Below are 19,683 nucleotides of genomic sequence, written 5' to 3' on the forward strand. Positions count from 1 at the left end.
TGGGATCTCTGTGGGTACATATCAGTCCTGCCCCTGTACTTCTCCAAGACTGTGCTGGAAACAAACCTGGGCTGAGTTTGCCAGCTGTAGGGTTTAATGCTGCTGCTAAACTCTTGCTGGTGAGGCTTTTGACGTGGGACTAAGCTGAAAATCTCAGCTGATACGACTTTGCAGAGGGTCACCTCTTTATTAAAATCTCCATGTACATGGTGTATTCTTGTTAGAGTGCTTGAACCCCACTGGCTCAGGGAGCAGAAGGCACTAGCAGGAAAAAGGATGAGTCTGGAAATGTGTGGAAGAAAGCTGTCTGGAAATCTGTTCTCCATATCCTCTGGGAATAAGGCAAAGCTTTATGAGTCTATTCCACAACAGAGAGGACTTTATATTATAAACATCAGTAATGGCTTTCTAGCAGGATGCCCTTTCGGTAACTAAAGGGGCTGGCTCCAAGAGAGCTGGGGAGGGACTTTTGACAAGGGCATGAACTCAGAGGACAGTGGGGAATGGCTTCACACTGCCAGAGGGCAGAGTTACATTAGATATTAGAAGGAAATTCTTTATTATGGGGTGGTGAGGCCTTGGCACAGGTTGCCCAGAGAAACTGTGGCTGCCCCATCCCTGGAAGTACTCAGGGCCAGATTGGCCAGGGCTTGGAGCAACCTGGGGTAGTGGAAGGTGTCCCTGCTCATGGCAGGGGCTAGGAACAAGATGTTCTTTAACCCTTCCAACCCAAACCATGCTTGATTCTACAAAAACACTGAAGGACATCAGCCAGGGAAGCCTGGGCTCTCCACCACCAGTGGATTAGAGTAGAGCTTGTAAACAGCTCTTGGGTGGGTCCTGAATGAGGCAGAGGGGATGGATTGGACAGGTGGGTCTCTTTCAGCCTTGCTTCCAGTGAGCCTGTGCCTTTACAGAAATGCTTCCAGTGTTTGAGATTAGGGAGAAAAGCATGTAAATGTGAATCTCTGAAGTGCAGAGAAAGTCCCAACACCTATATCAGAAGGTAAAGCAAGAGAATTGCAAAAGTTGCTGTTTCTAAAAGTTCCATTTCTTTAAAATAGATCATTACTCTGCAGAAAACTGTGGGGGTAACTGTTGACAGTGCTGACTTATGCTGGCCTAGATTTCAATTGCTTTAGCTCTAATAAGAGATTTAGTTTAATTCCATGTCAGTGGAGGTATCCTAAATTTGCATCACTGCAGCTGAGAGCTGAATTTGGCCAGTGGTAGCCATCAATAAAAATAAAAGGCAATGTGGGGTAATTGTTACTCTTTTTCTTGTGTTGATAAAAGAAGCCTGCAAAATATGTCCGGGAGCTTTAGTGTTAGAGGCTGCACAGCACAGCCTTTTTCCACAGCCCTTCCTACAAAAAGCAACAGCTTTTCTGGCACGGAAGAGAAAGCTGTTTTGGGAAAGAGGTCTGGTTATTTATTTAAAGTCAGGTTTTTGAGGATCTGGGAGTCTTGCATCACTCAATGCAGAGCAAAGAAGGGAGCTGTGTGTGCTTTGGGTGCGCTCGCAGGGGACGGTGAGCGGTCTTTGCCCACCTGCAGCAGCCCTGCCCCAGGCACTGTAGAAGAGCCTGGTGAAGTGCTTTCCACTTCTCTCAGGGCAGTGGTGGCCCCTTTCTCATCCTCCTCACTGCCAGGGAAATGGAGTCTGGTGAGATCCCATTTTGGGTCTCTATGAGCTTTTGTAATTTCAGTGTCCTAAACATGTAGCCTTGGGGAAAAAACAGCAGAATAAAAGAAAACAGAGTTTTAAACTGTCCAGCAGCTGAGCGAAAGGCAAAACTGCAACCACATGGGGTCCAGGAGGGATCTGAGGAGCAGAGATGTTTCTTGCTTTATCTTTCCCTAACAATCTTCATTCTGTTCATTCTCTGAGGGATGCTGGGGAAAACCTAGCATGATCCATTGTGTGGAGGGACTGATTCTGACAGAAATCACAGAATGGTTTGGGTTGGAAGGACCTTAAATACCATCTCATTCCAACCCCCTGCCATGGGCAGGGACCCCTTCCACTAGATCAGGTTGCTCAGGGCCCCATCCCACCCGGTCTTGAACATTTCTAGGGATGGGGCAGCCTATGCCAGGGCCTCACCACATTCTGAGTAAAGAATTTCTTCATGATATCCAACCTGAAATCTAGCAAAATAGCACGTCTTTATCTGTGACAGCATCCATCCTAGGATGCACCTGGAGTATTTGAGGTGCAATTTTAATTCTGTTGATCTGAAGTAGGTGTGTTTTGTGTAGACATAACTTAATCAAACTGGTTAATTCTTTGATATATCCTGAAGGAAAGTAGTTGAGGCACCCTTTAAAAATGCTGTGTTTTCCTTACTAAAGCTTTTATTATGTCCCATATAATAAAGAGAGCAGCTAGATTCCAGGATGAGATTGGGGTTTTTTTGTTTTGTTTCTGTTTTACTGTACAAGCTTGTATTTTTAGAGATCATGGGATCTCTGACTGCATTTGGACATTTTTCTGAGAAGCTGTAGCTGTTCTCTCCCTCTTGTACATTAGCACAGCAGGCTCTGGGGGGCTTGTGCCCTGACCTGGCAGCAAGGCTCACGCCATCCAAGTGGCTGTGAACATGCAGAGGAGGGCCTGGGCAGAGTTCCCATCCTGGTTGAGACCTTCTGTCTTCAATTGTGCAGCAATTTATTTTTGCAGCACTTTGTCTGAAAGGAGAAGACCAAGTTTGAAGTTGTGTGATCCTGAATTTCCTTGCAGAAGGTTCTCACTCTCTGCAAACACCCAGGGAGGTCTGTCGCTCGGAGAGCTCCCCATACAGGGATTTGGGATGGTGAAGACTAAAAGCTGCTTTCCAGGCTGGGAGAGGTTTTCAGTAATCCAGGCTAACTGTGCATAGCCCTTTATCCCTACCTAGTTGCTAAATTATGTATAGCAGTCCCAGGTCTGCTTTGGGGCTGGCAGGGCTGAAGTCTCAGCTGTAGAGGCTGGTGATCCTGGGCTGAGGAAGCAGAAGTCCAGCCAGTGCCACAGAGGATGGGAGGTGTGGGTGCTGGGGCAGGATGGGGAGCACTGGAGCAGCTCCACCTCTCCATCCCTGGTGGTGTGGGCTGCTTTTCCCTCTTTCCACATGTTCTCTGTGGTACTGCTGCCTTTTAGCAGACTCTTCAGTGAACTAGAGAGACCTAGTTCTATGGTTTGTTTGCTTCAGTTATAGCTGACCATCCCTGAGGAGCAACTAAACTCCACATTTCCCTGTCCTGCTTCTGCGGGAGAGCTGTGAAGAGCTGCTCAGAGGGTGCTTGCTTTTTATGAGGAAGGTGGAAGGATGGAGCACAGCAGGGAAATGGCACTGAGGACAGAGGGAGCTGGGGTTAGTAAATGTCAAGCTGTTTGCCTCCTGCGCGCGCTGGAGCACGTCCGCAGGCTGCCGGAGCAGCGGTGGCGCTGGGGACAAGGCAGGGGTGGTGACAAGGGGCAGCTTGGGCTCTGTGGGAGCCGCTGCCCACACTGCTCCCAGTGGGGCACCTGGGCTCAGGGCTGTGCTCACAGAGCTGTGCCCTCAGGGCTGGTGGCATCCGTGGTACCAGCTCTGGGAGTTGGTGTGTGGTAAATTTGCTCTGAGCTGTGGCACCAGTGCTCACCTGCAGCTGCTTCCCTTCACCTCCTACCCTCCTGACTCCTCAACAGGGAGAACCAGGATCTAGCACCTTCCTGGCTGATGGCTGCTTCTCCAGAAGGCCAGGCCCGTGCCCATCCTCTGTCCCCTGCAGTGGTGTGTGACCCACTCTGCACAAGGAGGTGCAGCACAGGCGGCACTGCCCGTCCTGGCAGGCTGTCAGCGAGGCCACTGTCGCTCTTACCACTGCCTGCTTGATTATCCCTGACGCTGCACTGAGCCTGACATCCTCCTAATGTAATATAGACACCACGATGATTACCATCATTGCAAGGACTATAAGCACCAGACGATGAAATTTAACAACAGTAGGTGCAGCAGTGATGAGGGGTGAGATGGAAATCGTGCTGTCTCTGCTCTCTGCCTATGGCCCTGAGCAGTCTCCATGTTCCAGCAGGATCTCTGGAGTCTGGCACTCCTTTTCCCTGTTACCCAGCCAAAGTGTTCTGTGCTTGGCTTGGACTATCTCATGGTGCTCTTGTTGGTCATTTATATCACTGGGCAATTCTCTTCAAGGCTCCCTCTTCATCAGAGGGGTCTGCTCTGTGTACACAAGGCAAAAGCAAGTCTGCCCAAGGGTTCTCCTCTTTCCTCTTCACTCATACTCTGAGCTGTGGGGAAATGGTAGGACCCTGCAATAGCTGAGATGAGACTCAAATTGCGCCAGACTGATGCTTGTCTGAGGGAGACCAACAGATCCTGAAGCTCCAGGAGAAGCTCTAGACAAGCATCTGAGCAAGCAGTGCCTCTCAGGGCAGGTATCCTGCTGCAGTATTGGCTGTACCAATGAATTCCCTTTGCAGACGGCATATCTGGGTCACTGTACGACACTGATCCCAGGCATGGGTCTGGCTGCAGCAGCTTGAAGTATAACCCTGAGCAGAGACCTTCCCTGCCTCCCATAACAATGCTGGCTAGGAAAACCCTTTTGTTTTCCTGCTTGCTGGTCTTTGTGCGGCATGACATGGCAGAGCCCCATTTCTGGGGCATGAGGGTTATCTTAGGTATGGGTGGCTGTTGTGCCTGCAGAGATGTGGATTGGTCTTTGGCCTCCCTCACCTGGAGCACCCCAACTTTGAGGTGGAACACTCTGGGAGCAGGAAGGCAGCTTCTCTGTTGCTGCATGTAGTACTTTGCTCTTTTGCAAACATGCCAGGTTTGCACTGTGATTAAATGCTGCTGTTTGGACTGCAGCTGTCCAAACCTGGTATATTGGATTCATACAGGGGTGGAGAAAAAAATTAATTTCTGGAAAATGAATATTACCCAGATCAGATGCTTTTCCAGCAGGAGCCAGAGCACCACAGCTTCTCCCTGCTTGGCCCTGAGCACACCCCAGCTGGGGTTTGAGCTGTGGGTGCAGCTCTGTCTTGGCCCAGTGGGGCTGAGAGCTGCTGGGGTTACCAGCTGCTCAGTTGGGGTTCAGCTTTGTGGTTGCTGTTGTTCTTGAGGAAGGTGATGAGGGAGTCTTGGCATGGAGGCGATGCTGTGCAAGCACAGTGCAGTGCTGCCCCTCTGATTTTGGGGAAGAGCTGCTTCCTGGAAGATGTGAAATGGGGCTGGGGGTAGAGGGAATGAGAAGGGAGGGGTCTGCTTTGGGTTACAGGTGTACCCCACCATCCCTGCCCTCCCATCAGTGTCCTCCCTCATGTCCTGGACAAGGAGGCTGGAGACAGTTGGCAGGGGAGGCCAATGCCCATAGAAGACAGGAAGGCTGAGGAGACCATTTTTACTTTCTAGGGGTGCTTTACAGGGAACTCTCCTGAGATTTGTTATTTTCCTTCACGTTTTATCATTGGATACCTTGACCTATGGGAAGGTGTTGGGCCCTCTCAGTGGCAGCTCATCTAATGGTGATTTCTGCACTTACAGGAGTACTTCTGCACCCATTCCCTTCTCAGGCTGCCAGGTTTCATGGTGCTGGGTGAGCTGACAGGGAACTGGGGAGAGGAAAATGCTTTCTCTAAACTCTGACAGCTCCTTAAATATATAGGCACAGTGGGAATTAATGGCAGGGATGAGCATCATTTACTGTGCATTAGGAGCAAGGCAAACAAGTGAATTTAGAGAATGGGTGTTTCAAGGCAGTCTCAGATCTGCCTCCTTGGCTGTACAGGTGCTGCTGGGAACATGTGCTGGCAGCTGGTTGTTTTACCAGCTTTGCTTTTAAGTGAGGCCACTTAGCACTTCTGGGCTGGTTTAAATCATTTTTGTGGCTGTTTGTAATTGCACTATGCTTAGGAGTATTTGAGATTGAATTTTTCACATTGCAGGTTGTCTTGAACAGTTGGATTTTTCTTCCCCCCACCTGCCACTCTTTCGTTTTTTTCCTTTGCTTTTATTTTGTTTCTGCTCAGTACTTTCTGTCGTTTGGCTGCTGTTAATATTCCCTCCCACTCCCCTTGCTCTCGCCACTTTATTAGTTCACTCTCAGCATCCACTGCTGGACTCCTTTCCACTGCCAGGACTGGATCTTCTGCTACTGCATCCAGCTTCAGCCCCTCCCAGATTTTTTTTATTGAGGTTGCAGTTCATAATGTGGTCTCAATCCCTGTCCTCTGAGTACAACAGCTTGATACAAGGGCATTACTTCTTGTTTCAGCGTGGCTGGAGCAGTGCAGGATTTGGCTTTGCTCGTGTCCCTGCATTGCCACCCACCTGCCCTGCCTGTCAGGGAGGCTCTGAAGGGATGGGGCCTGTTACTCAAGGTATTGCCAAATAAAACCCAGTCTGCCAAGAGCACACAACCTGCACCCCTTCTCCCCGAGGGTGCCGACACAGCTGGGTGTGAGGGTACGAACATGGAATCAGAAGCAGCAGTTCCTTGACTCCGAGGTCACTGGTGTTACAGATTTCAAAACCAGGTCCCAGAGCACTGGATCACAGGAGAATTTCAATGAGAATGGCTTTCTCATCTGGACAAAACTAAAGGTTTTTGCCATCACTGAGCAATGTTTGGGATGTCTTTGGCCAGAAAATCCTCCCTTTGATTCAGCTCAAGGAAAAATCCAGTATGGGAAATGTCACCTTAGATAAGTAAAACCTGGCCATGTTCTGAACAACCCAAAGCAAAATGCTACAGTGGAGACTGTGAGGTTCTCTGAATTGCCTGGAGCCCCCACCATTCATTCCCCTGCCTGTCTGGGACATTCTCATGCACGTATGGTCACTGTTAATTTGTCTTGGATTGTTCTAATTAATGCTGGTGAACTGTTCAGCCACGAAGACTGCAGAGCTCTGCAGCTGCAGAGAGGGCTGGAGGAACAGGTCCTGGTTTCTTTTTCTGTTCTCCCTTGTGGACAGGCACCGTTTCTGTCTGTAACCAATAGGAGCCAATTTTTTGTTTCATAATAGGAAAATACTAATGTCAGGACTCCCTCCGTACCCAAAGCTTTCTCCTTGAAGATTGCTCCTCTTTGCTTTCCTAATTGCTGCTGCTCAGCTGGAGGTATCCCGCATCTTCCAAGCACATGACTTTGTTGTGCTGTTACTTACCAAGGGGAGAAAAAAAGTGTGAGAGAATATTGCTTTGTGTCAAGCTTTCCTCGCTTTAACCCTTTCTGTGCTGATGTGGGGAGTTCTTATCTAGTGCAGGATGTTGTGCTGTTGGCAATATAAGCTTTTTGGTCTGAAGCTCGGGGTGTGATGGAGCTCTGATGTGAAGAACATCTAGAAGTCATATCCTGAGCTGCATCAAAAGCGGGTTTAGGGAGGCGAGTGATTCTTGCCCTCTGCTCTGCTTTGGTGAGGCCTCATCTGGAATACTGCATCCAGCTCTGGGAGCCTCAACATAAGAAGCAGGTGGGAAGTGGTCCAGAGGAGGGCAATGCATATGACCAGAGGGCTTGGAGCACCTCTGCTATGAAGACAGGCTGAGAGAGCTGGGAGTGTTCAGCCTGGAGAAGAGAAAGCTCTGGGGAGACCTAAGAGCCCCTTACAGTGCCTAAAGGGGCTCCAAGAAAGCTGGAGAGGGACTTTGGACAAGGCCATGGTGTGACATGACAAGAGTTAATGCCTTCACACTGCAAGAGGGGAAGTTGAGATTAGATATTAGGAAGAAATTAATTACTGTGAGGGTGGAGAGGCCCTGGCATAGGTTGCCCAGAGAAGCTGTGGCTGCCCCATTCCTGGGAGTGTCCAAGGCCAGGTTGGATGGGGCTTGGAGCAACGTGGAGTAGTGGATGGTGTCCCTGCCCATGGCAGGGGATTGGAACAAGGTGATTTTGAAGGTCCCTTCCAACCCACACCATTCTCTGAAATAATTTCTTCTGGAGTCTGGGGATGCCTCTTAAATGTCTTCTCTTACTAAAGCATCTTCTTTGGAGTCCCTATGCTCACAGCGTGATCACTTGCAATAACACAGGAGTTGACAATGGAAGGTGTGGGTGGTTTGGGGACCAAAGTGATTGGGTGAAGCCTGTTTCAAACAAGTCAGATTGTCAGAAAACTTAATGCTTGGGGTTGCCTTTCCTTGAAGGCTGACAGGTGTGGAGCACGCAGGAGCAGAGCCTTGGAGAGGGCACTGGAGCCATGCTCCATGTGTCTCTTAGGGACTGAGGAGTCAGATGAGGATCACAGTTGTCTCTTGGCTCATGGGCCATGTTCTTGCAAGTCAGTAACCAGAAAAATTCACAGAAGTTCTGTTTTCTCCAGAACCCTCAGAAATGAACAGATCTGAGCCTTTTGTGTGCTGTCCCACTGACAGAGGTGGGATGGGTTACTATCCTGGCAGCCAGGGTAGGTGACCTGAATCCCTTGGGGCTTTTTGGGGGGGGAAAAAGCAGTTGCTGAAGTAGAGCTAGAAGGGAGTAATGGTATATGTGGACATAAGGCTGCTGGAAGAAACTGCTGTTAGGAATTCCCTAGTGCCATGGAAGAAAGGAGGAGCTTGGGGAGAGCAGGGACCCCACTGAGAGCTGCAAAAAAAAAAAAAAAAAAGCAAAGTGGAAGCCTAGAGATTAACCCATTAGGTCTGGAGGGACTGTGCACAGCCAAAAGAGCAGCCTTGTGCTTAGTCTCTGTCTGCTCCTGTGGCTTCAGCCTCAGAAACTGCTTTGTTTAACCATGAAAGGAAAAGGGAGGCTGGAGTTGAGGGGTGTCTCTGCTCTGGCTCTTGAATGCCTTGCCAGCTGCCTTCAGCAAGTGGAGTTGCTGTCTACTTCAGCTCATTATAATGTCTGGAGAAAGAAGAGGGGGAAGTAAGTAGTTTCCCAGCATTTTAGAGGGTCTCATCCTGTTCCTGAGCTGGTGATGTGCCACTGTCCAGGTCCTGGGCACCTGCCTGCCTGTACCTTTACTTTTGCTGGCTCTACCAAGAGCAATAGTTGTGTTGGTATGAGCCTGGTGGGTGTCTCTGGCCGAGCCTCTCCTTAGTCCTGGGTGAAATGGAGGAGGTTCTGAGTACGTGTTTGTCATGTGGAAGCTGGTTGTTTACTGTTTGTGTTTGGGTGCTGCTTTGAAACCCAGGGCAGATGTGTCTTGAGAAATGGCTTCTGCACCCCCGGTCCCTTCCTTTGTTCTCATGGCCAGGTCTGCAACAAACCACCACTTACAGGCAGAGTCTTTCACTTGTAATGAAGCTCCAGCAAAGAGAGGGTTTTGTGTTGTGGGAGGCATGATTCAGCTCCTAAGGATCATGCAAGCTTGGGTAGGTGCCAGACATGCTTAGCATGGAATTCTCAGTTAAGCATGGAGTCTGCTACCTCCTTGGGGAGGTCCAGCCCTCCTTGGAGAGTTCTCTGTTCCCGTATGTCTCTGTGTCTGGAGCTGAAGGTATTTGTAAGTAGCCTGAGGATAAAGAGAGAAGTAGAATCCTGTTTGCTTTGTGGTTTCCTTCATGTACCTTACTTAAGAAAAGATAAGGCACGAGGAATTTTTTTTTTTTTTTCCGTAATCTCAGATGATGGCAATAAACTCTTCCTTTTGACCCTGTGTTGGTTGCACCTGAGTCTACAGGCAGGTGGAGTTAACAAGTCACAAAATCATCTGAGGGGTTGGTGGTTGCAAAGACTTGTGGTGGGACTGATTCCTTCTCGTTGGGGCAGTGCTGATGCCAACAGCACTTCCCTTGGACCTGGTGTTGTTCCCTGCAGTTGTGTGATGTGGCTTGGGAAGGGCAGGCCTGTGGGTCACTGCTGCCACTTCAGGTGCAATGTTCAAATCCAGATAATTGCATTGGCCTTCAGGATAATCCTGGTATAGATTTGTGCCTCTACCCACCACAGCCTGGCCAAGTTCTGGACTGGTTGTAGAAATCCTCATTTCTCGAAGATGACAAATTACTGTTGCTTGATGAGAGATGTGGGTTTTATCCTGCTTCATGTGATCCCCTTGTTCCTGTTCCTGGTACCCAGAGCTGCCCCAGTGCTGCCAGGCCCTGCACCCAGCAAGCCCTGCAGGCAGTGGAGGGGACTGGGGGTGGGCAAGAAGTTGGGCTTGCACTTGCCAAGTTCAGCAAGTGGCTTTGGGGAGGTGGTCAGTGAGCTTTGGGGATGCCTTTGGGCGAGGACGTGCACAGCAGCAAGCGTGATGGCTCTGCCTGTGCCACAGGAGTGGCTCAGCAGAAGCAGGGATGGGCAGCTCAGCTTTTGAGTGAGAGGGTGGGATGCTCATTGCCTGCAAGCGTGAAGGCAGGCAGCTATAGAGCCAGTGATGTGGGCAGCAGGTTGAATGCATTTCTGTTTTTTCTGGTTGCAAAGCCTTTCTTCTCTTGCTCCCCTCATTTCCAAAGCTTATATTGTTACCTAATCCACATTGCTAGAATTCTCTGTTAGAGGATCAGCTTTTCTGTAGGAAGACTGCTGTATTCCTCACTACTATTGATTGTCTCTTTCTTTTGCTTCCCTTCTTAGATCTACAATGAAAATAGTAACCTGTTTGAAGTCAAGGAGAATGTGCCCAGGAAATTGGTGGAGAAGGTCGCAGGGGACATTGAGAGCCTCTTGGCCAAGAAAGTCCGTGCTTTAAAGGTAAGGAGATGGGCCTGTGTGCTGATCCTTTGATGGAGATGCTCAGTTTAAACAAGAGGGTTGATGCTGGCGTAGCATTATGATCTCAGCTTCAAAGTGATTTCTGTGATTGTGTGGCCTTTTCTGAGAACTGCATCCTGCAGCTGGACAGATTCATATGGAGCATGTGAGGCAAGGATGTGTCATGTGGGGATGTACTCTAGGTATCCTCTTGCTTTTTATCTCCTCCCACCATCATGCGAACACCTGAAGGTGCTGCCAGAAGAATGCAAGTGACAGCAAAAGCCTGCAGCAAATCTGGTCCAGTCATTTAACTGGGGATGTACTGGAAGCAGAGGTACTGCAGTGTCCCTGCTGTCGCTCGTGGAAGTGTTCTGGACAAGTGGAGCTTTTCCTCTTTAGGAGATGATGTGCCTGAAGGGTTTGTGCTGGTGCCTGGGACTTGAGCCCTGTGACTGACTGTGTGTGTGGGTTCCCCTTGTGGGTGTCTGCATACGTTTCCAATCTATTGTCCTATTTTGTAACACTCCTTTTAAAATGAACTCATTTTATCTGTAGTGGAGGAAGGTGATCAATGGTGCCTGCTCAGTAAAAGCCTGCAGTGGCTATAACGAGGTGGCAGCAGGGCCATGCTCTGCTACTGGAGCAGAGGCAGGTAATTGCCTTCCTGGGAAGGTGGAGAACCCTCGTCACTGCAGAGGGATATGGAAACTTCACCTCCAGGAGCTGAGGTATCCTCTCCAAAACAGTTTTATCAAGTGGCATGAAACTGTACAATGGGCATCTGGCAGTGTGGCCAGCTGGATGCAGTTTGTAGCTTGATTCACTGAAAGGGCATCTGCAGGGCAATAGACAATGGGAAGGCTTGGAGCAGGTAACCCTGCTGTTGTATCCACAGAGGCACTGTAGCCAAAAAGACTTGGTCATCCTGCAACCTGACAGACAGGGATGGGAGCCCAGGAAAAAGTGCTGTGGTGGCAGAAGGGATATTGCAGTAACTGAGGTATAACTAAGGCAGTGAGAGTTTGGAAGTGAACTGTCTCCACAGTGGGTAAGAGGGAGCTTGGAGAAGGTACGCAACAGGAATCACAGGACACCCATGTGGGCCAGGGGAATCTCAAGACTCAAGACAGGATCTCAGTCAAGGGTGTTCAAAGTCTGCCCTGAGTGTCCAGATGGTGTGAGGTTGTCCACAGAGCCTGACAAAGATGGTAACTGTAGGGACTTGGGTGAAGAAGATTGTTGAAAGAAGGTTGTTGTTTACTTAATTCCTTACTCTGGGAAGTAAAGAATAATCCTACTTGGGAATCACACCAAGTGTTTTAGCTTGAATGGAAGAAGCTGAAATGGGACTAAAGAGGTGTAAACTGTCAGCACTGCATTTGGGAAGTGAAAATCAGGGAGACCAATTTTCTTTTTAACGTGAACTTGCATCTTTGTGCTCATATAGTTTGTGTGCACACTTGAGCATATATCATACTAAATGTTCCAGAGATGTGCAGCACCTATAGATGCTGGAGAAGACAGAGGTGACAGAAGGTTGTTGCAAACTCAATATGCACCTGGACAACAACGTACAGCTCCCATGTGATGCACAGGGTAATAAGTTACACAGCAGGAATGTGCTGAGTGGTTCCACTGTGACATTTGAATTTCAGCTCATCAGTCACACTGTTTTCTTTGCCCTTTGCTCTGAGTCACACAGACTTATAGAGAATTTGTACATATTTTGGTGCTAGATCAAGGGTTGAACTGTGCCCGTGGTACAAATAACCTTGTTTGTCTTCCAACTGTCTTCCTTTTTATGTTGGGTTTTGGGCAGGACTCTCTGGTGTGCTGTGAAGGGCTCACCTGATGCTGGACCTGACACGGGAGTGATTCTGGCAGTACTGGTTAGGTAACAGCACGTGGCACTGTCTTTATAGCAGAAACAATGATCCCTTGACCTAAATTAGTCTTTCAAAAGGACTCCTTCAGAGTGCACTCTCAGAGCAGAGTTTTACATCCACTTTCCATGTAAATTCTTGACATTCTGGATTGGTGGTACTAACAACAAAATCTGGAAATGGGGAAGTTGATGGAGGAAGAGAAATTGAATCTTCTAAATTTCTTCCACATTTTGCTGAGCTTCTTTGAAGCAGTGGGGCTCCCATAGCTCCTTCCATTCTCCTGCCTGTTTTCTTCTGTCTCAGCTCTCCCTTTAGTTGAATCATCTCTTCTGGAGTCATTTCCTCCTCTTCTCTCATGACTCACAAGAGTGATGATGACTTCTTGAAACATATTTTTTAGCATTTGAGTCAGGTGGGACTCCACGTATTGGTGGAGGGCAGGTGAAGAGGGAGAAATGGAGCCTCTCCTTAATGTGCAAATTGCAGTGTCACTCGTGTGCTCACTCTCCTGAGGAGACATCCCTGTCTCCTTTGCTGCAGGAGAGAGAAGGGATGCTGTTTGGGCCTCAGTGGGGCTTTGTAGGGAGATGCTCACAAGCCTTTGGGCGCACACCATGGGTGCACAGCTCAGAGCGCTGTTCTGATTAGGTGGTGATTCAGTCCAGTCATCAAAGAACCTGTTCTCCTCTAAGTAAAAATATTAATGTGTCTTTATTAAACTGTATGCAGAGCATTTATTAATACAGTTTCTTACCTTGTGTGTTGCATTTCTAAGAGGCAGAAATCAAGCACAAGGAAACTGAGCCCGTCTGGCCCTGACAGCCATGGTGCAGCACTGTGGCATGGATCTGGCACTAATAGGACACTCTGATTTCCCATGTGCATTTTGGAGGCGTGCTGGAGCCAGGGGTGTGTGGCAGAGAGGGTAATTGCTTCCTAAAATAAGGCATCTACAAGGGGCTGGCTATTTGGATGCTGTCTCTCCTTTTTTGTTCCAGAACATCATATCAGATGACAATCTCATCATGGGACAAAAACTTCCTAGGAAGATGTTTTTGCAATCCCCACCTGTTCCACCTGGCATTAGAGTATCTACAGCTGGATCCTGGGGGACTTCTACCCCATGTCCCACACAATGGCTTCTGTTGGATGTGGATTTGCATCAGCACTAATTGCCTTTCCCAGTGTCCTTTGTCTATGACAATTTCATTGCTTCAAGCCTGGCCTCCCAGTCACCTTTGGGCTCTGTAGCTCCAGCTGCTTTTTATTCGCAGTCTTTAACAGGAGGGGAGGTAAAAGATATGGCCTTCAATACCAAAAATGCATCTAATTTCCTTTGAATTGGAAGTAAAAGACTAACGTGGAGTGACTCCTGAAGGAGATGACATTACATTTACCCAGTGTATTGCATTGTGGGGAAGTTGCAGAGCTACAGGTGAGGTGTAAGGAAGCAATAGGTGTGTTCCTGGCTGGGTGGGAGTTTAATGGGCTGCACTTGTCCACACTCATGAGCTTGTCCTTGTTAGGGCTAAAAAAGACACCTTTTGTAAGATGTGGAAAGGAACAAGGTGGCAGGTGACCAAATGACTACAAATCCCCCTTGGGTTTTCCTTGTGCTGGGAATCACAGCTGGCTGGCTCATGGCTTGACATCATCTGAGACTAGAACTCAGCAGGTTGGTTTTTTGCCAAGTAGATTTTTTGTCACTTTTTCAACTTTATTTCCTATCTCCTCTTCAGTTTTTCAGTGTGTTCAGACCCCTCTTTGCCTTTGTATGTGCCCATAGAGATATGTACAGGCTGGGGCTTCTTTGGGAGCTTGTTTAGGAGCCCAGATGTTGGAGTTTGCTGTTGGTGAAGCACAGAGTGAGCCAGGGAAAAGCCATCACCTGAGGGTGTGCATGGTGTGTGTCAGATTCCCAAACCCAAGGGGCATTTTTTCATTCTTTTAGAATACTATGTGAAGTACATGAGTGATGCCTCCAGGTCTATTCTTTCCTGAAGCTCTGCAGACTGGGGGAGAAGGAAGTTGTGATTGGATGGAGGAGGAGGCTGAGAGGTGGAAATTTTAGATCCTAGGATATGTTTTAAGATTGTTTCTCCTTTTTATGCAGTTCTTGTGAAGGCTGCTTTTGGATGCTGACTGCTTCATTCTTCACATATTTAACCACAGACAATTTGCTTTGCCTCCTGAGAGCGACACATCCCACAGTTTACTGAGTGGGTTATGCCCTGAAGTGAACTATTCATGTACTGTGACCAGCCTAAAGATTACTGTCTGTGCTGGTGGCCTTCCCCCATCTCCAAAAAGAGGCCTCCTGATCCATGGAACATGGTCTGGCTGCCTGCAGGCTCTGGCGTTGCCCTGATGGTGACATGATTGGCCTGGTATTTTTTCCATAGAACTGATTTAGTTTTGCAAGTTGTGCAGCACCGGCACAATCTTTTGAATTAAGGTGGAGTTTGTTGCATTTCCTGTGGACCGCAGCTGTGTGCAGTATCAAATATGATGTGTTGAACAGAAGTGCAGCAAAGTGGCATCTTGTGTATCAGAGAATTTATAAAGTGTACTGTGTACGTCTGTGTGTATTTCACATAGATGTCTGCCTGTGCAACAGGTTTGGTGCACCTTGTGTGGCTCTGGTGATGAGAGCACTAACAGCACTTACCAGGAGTGGGAGGAGGGTTTGGGAGTTTTTTTTCATTGTGTTTTTGTGAAATTGAATAGCATATTTTTGTTGCTGCGTATTTAGCTCCAGTGTGGAATGAGCATCTGGGGGAAAGCAGGGGTTTGGTAGGAGGGCTCTGTGGTAGGAGAGTTCAAGGTTCCTGTTCCTTCAGCTAAGGTGTAGGAGGTCACAATATATTTCACTCAGGTTTTACTGTAACTGGAGTAGTAAAATCTACACTTGGCATTAGACATTTTCTTTTGGCAGAAAAAAGAATACAAAGGACAAGACTGGGGATTTCCTGTATTTTGAAAGCATCCTGCAGGGAAATCTGGCTGGGTTTCCTGTGGCTGCAAAGCCTGGGGGAATGTGGCTGTAGGTGTTCCCATCTTCCTTTACCTCAGATCCTAAGGGAAAGAGGCTGGAAGAGCTGGGATTTGGCACACAGAAAAGGTGATTGGTCTGGAGATGAGCAAGGCTTGGGGTTTTGTACTGCCTTAACCCTATTTTGCTGTTTTATCTCCTATTTCCACCCCTCAGCCTTGAGTTTTCCCACTTACTGGCATTTTTTCTTTCATGTTTCTTCTGAAGTGTTGATGCAGTAAGTATGTGGCCATGCTTTGGCATCCTGTGATGGAGGGTGAGGTGAGAGTTTGGTGTGTTACCACAAAGTACTGACCAAATCAGGTTCTCAGGGTGAAGCTGGTCAGTGGGGGCATTGCAGGAGGGAGGAGCTCAGGCCAGTTATGCTTTTAGTCCTGGTTGAACACTCAGTGCATTACTGCTCAACTGGGACTAGTTCCAAGCTCCATTTGAGCCTGGCACAAGCATATATCAAGAGTGCAGAGGGGATTTAATTGGACAGGTTTATCCCTTTAACAATTCTGATAGCCCTGAGATTTCCCTTGCAGGTATGCGGTGAATTAAGTCTTTATCAGTTTCTGCTCCCTGATAGGGACAATAAAAGATGTCATTTGTCTGATGAGCTGCAAAAATTGGCATACAACAAAGCATCTCTCAGCCCAGTTCAGAGCATCTGTCCTCTCTCAGCAGCAGAGGCACTGACCTCTGTTATGGCATGGGCTGGTAGGAAGTCATCAGGAAATCTTCCGTCCTTCACTGTTGGGGTTGTTGCTGTCCTCTGGTCTTGGTGGCAGGCAGCAAAAGGGGTCAGCATTCAGCAGGAGCAGCTCTGGGGTTGTACTGGATTTCTCCTTTGCTTCTGGCAGAGCGAGGTCATGTTGCCATCTCCCTGCCTCGCAGAGCTGTCTGAAGGATGTTGTTCCAGGTGCTCACTGGCCAAGTCATTGATGTGTTTAACTGGAGAGGTCTTAGGCTAGGAGAGGGAGACCCTTCTGAGCTGCAGTGCACTGGGGGTTCACACCGGCTGGCAGCATGGGGTGCTGCTCCTGCTGTCCTCGTGGGTTTCCCTCTGCAGTGTGGTACAGCCCTGGGTTTGGCCTGTGGGGAACTTCTGGGCATGTCAGAAGGCTACCAGTGGTCATGCTGTGGCCTGCTGGGTCCCAGCTAAGGGACACATTACCTGTCTTGCCTAGGCAGCAAAATGGAGTAGGAGAGAGGGAATAAACATAGCTCAGGTGAGCTCAGACACAGCATGTGGGTTTGGTGAGATGTGGGGCTTCATTGCCTCATGCACTCCTGCACCATTCCAGCTGCATGGCCATGGACAGGAGCTCTTGAGTTGGAGTAAGGACCACAACCAGCATCAACCTTGCGCATACTGAAGTACAAACCATTTAAAGGCAGGACCTCTGTGCTTCCTTATTTCATAGGGCCAAATCCAGCCCTCTTCCTGCTTCTTTGCTCATTGCTGGTTGGTGGCTTTTGTTTTTAATTCCATTTTTAATTTGCTCCTAATCAAATCCTGGCTGACAGTCCCTGTGTGTTTGTTTGTTTATTTATTTATTTACTCATTCGTGCATGTGTGTGTGTATGTGTCTTCTCCTGCCTCACAATTGTTCTTGTGCTGGACCTGCTCCAGTAATCCAATTTGAATCCAATCTCCCAGGTCTGGAATTCTAATTTACAGATTGCAGACGGGAGTCAAACAATGCCCACACACCAGGATGGGGGTTGATTGTCTAATCTAATCAGGGACAATCAGATGTTTGTAACAAGTCTATCAAACCTGTATTGGGCCAGTTTGCTGAGCAATGTAACCAGCTTTCTTAATAGCGCTAACATGATTTAGGGCTTCCTGCACTTTCATGTAGATTACATTGAACGTTTCCCTTTCTTTTCCCATGAACACTTGGCAGCAGCCCAGCCCGATGGGCTTTACAACTTGGTGAGCTGCTGGGTGCACTCTGGGGCAGCAGAGGTTTGCCAGGACCCAGGGGGCTGCTGCCTCCCCCAGCACTGCTGCACACTGAGGATGATCCTGTTTTGTGGCACACGTACAAGGAAGGGACTCAGTGCCACCAGTGCATCTGGAGTCACAGATGGGGGAGTGAAAAGCGATGGTCCTGACCTCATACAGTGTTCAGTAAGTCTCCACAGCAGATCCCCAGCCCCATGCGTGGCTGCTGGTGAAGAACAGATGAAGAAACCTTTGTCCTCTCTTGCCCTTGGCAGACTGGGGCTGTTGTTTCTGGTTCTTGGTATAAGGAGTCTGGACAGTTGCTGTTTAAAGAAAACACCTGTCTGGGTGGGTTTTTTTATGCCCTTTCAAGGCCTGAAGCAAAAGAGGATGCAACACCTCTGCAAAGATGATGTCTCTCAGTATAGCTCTCCAACCCAGAGTGGAGCTTCCTTACTTACCCTGTGCAAATAAATACTTGCCTGACTTTGCCCTTCCCGAGGACCGAAATATCCATCTGTCTCTTACCCTGTCAAGAGGTGAGCTGGTTCTCACGCTCCAGGTCTGTACCACTTAGCTCTGCACTCGATGCCTTTGCCCGGGGATTTATTTTAGGCTCACGGCTTCCTCCCTGCCCCAGAGCATCTTTCCTTGGCAGGCCCTGTGTGCTGCACTCGTCCCTGAGGCAGGCGCACCGCAGGGAGGGAATCGTGGCTCGCTGCCACTGCCGGCACAGCAGCCGGGGCTGAGGTTGAGGGGCTTGGGTCACAGCCGTGCTGGGAGCTTTAGCTGGGCTTTTAGCCTGAGCAAAGCTTGCCCTCATGCCCTCTCTGAGCACTGCCAGGCTGGTTTGCACGCATAGGCAGGAGGAATGGGAACCTTTCTTTGAGGGTTTAATTGCTGTGCGTGCCTTGTCTTCCTGCGCTCTGCACCCCACGCTGTGAGGAACACAGACACCTCTGAGACCAAGTGAAGAGAAGGATGAAATAGTCCTTAGAGGGTGTTTTACTTCCCTTCCTCACACTGTGTTGTGTATTTGACAGCAGTTTGCATGTTGTTTTTCAGTTTTTCCTGTTTTTTTCCCGCCCAGTAGCAGCGCTCCTAGCAGAGGTGGAGGTGACTAAAGCCATTGGTGTGGGCAGGGGATTTGCAGCGGTTGTAGTGCTTGGCTGTCTCAAAACTCGGATCCTTCAGCGTGGTCCTTACCCTCTCACGCTCCTGAAGCCTGGCAGGGCTGTGCTCTAAGAGGAGGCATTTGGGGGTGGTTGAAAGGGTAAAAGCAGATGGGTATGACTTACTGGTCTATCTGTGAAGATAGATACAGATATAAACTGGTGAGTGATGCAGAAGGGGAGGAGGTCTCTGAGGGAATTAGTGCTAGGGAAAGGAAGTACCATTTAATTCTTTATAGAACAACCTTTAAACATGATTGGGAAGATGTGCTTGCAGTGATAGCAAAATAAAAGAAACCATGTCACTGAAAAAGGGATTTATTTGAATTTTCTTGGTTAATTTTGGCATGAGAAAATGCATTTCCATGGCAGTTTGGTACCTGGAGTTGCTTCTGTGCCGTGTCCTGTGACTTTGTAATCTGTGTGTGGTAGGAGAGGGTAAGAAGGGGATCTTTATTTCCCCAGCGTTACGTGTAGGTTTGCATGGAGTATGTGCTTCTGCACTTATAGATGTGCTTTCAGTCCCTGAAGGTTTAGCCCCTGCCCTCCATGATGCTGTACATCTTCAAAGAGCTCTCTGAAGCCCAAGATCTTGGACAGAAAAACCTCCAACCAATTTACTCTTGTTTAATGTTTTTCCCCTTGAATGTTTCAGATGCATGATTTGGGGTAGAAGGCTCTTATATCAAATGGGAGTAACTGACCTGGGACAGTGAATCATTTTGAGTTCATTTCTGGTGGAATGAGGATTATTTTTTTAAGGGTTTCATACTCAGGCTGAACTAAAAATCAGTCATTTGTATAGCTGTGTTTGCAGCCAGGTAGCTAAGTTAAAGTCTACTGAGTGAGGGGGTGGAGGCTTGGTCCTGGAGGTTAATGGACCTGCATGAAGCTTTGTCTCAAAAGCTCTCCTCAAATCCCACCTTTTTAAAGAAAAAAAAAGAAAGTAGATTTATCAAGTTTCATTTCTGCAGCCCACAATCCCCAGATCAGCTTTGGCTCAG

The 19,683-nt window shown here is 48.4% G+C and overlaps 1 protein-coding gene across 1 annotated transcript in view; it reads left to right on the top strand.

The window, feature by feature from the left end:
• CACNA2D2 (calcium voltage-gated channel auxiliary subunit alpha2delta 2) overlaps positions 1-19,683 on the top strand; it is a gene marked incomplete at its 3' end in the record, with an annotated part of 188,321 nt that overhangs the window by 51,105 nt on the left and 117,533 nt on the right. The window contains exon 2 of the mRNA XM_082288992.1: positions 10,514-10,630. Coding sequence (XP_082145118.1) covers positions 10,514-10,630 — 117 coding nt within the window. The remainder of the gene's footprint in view (positions 1-10,513; positions 10,631-19,683) is intronic.

The sequence above is a fragment of the Coloeus monedula genome (assembly GCF_965178545.1).
Source record: "Coloeus monedula genome assembly, chromosome: 11".
Taxonomy (NCBI): domain Eukaryota; kingdom Metazoa; phylum Chordata; class Aves; order Passeriformes; family Corvidae; genus Coloeus; species Coloeus monedula.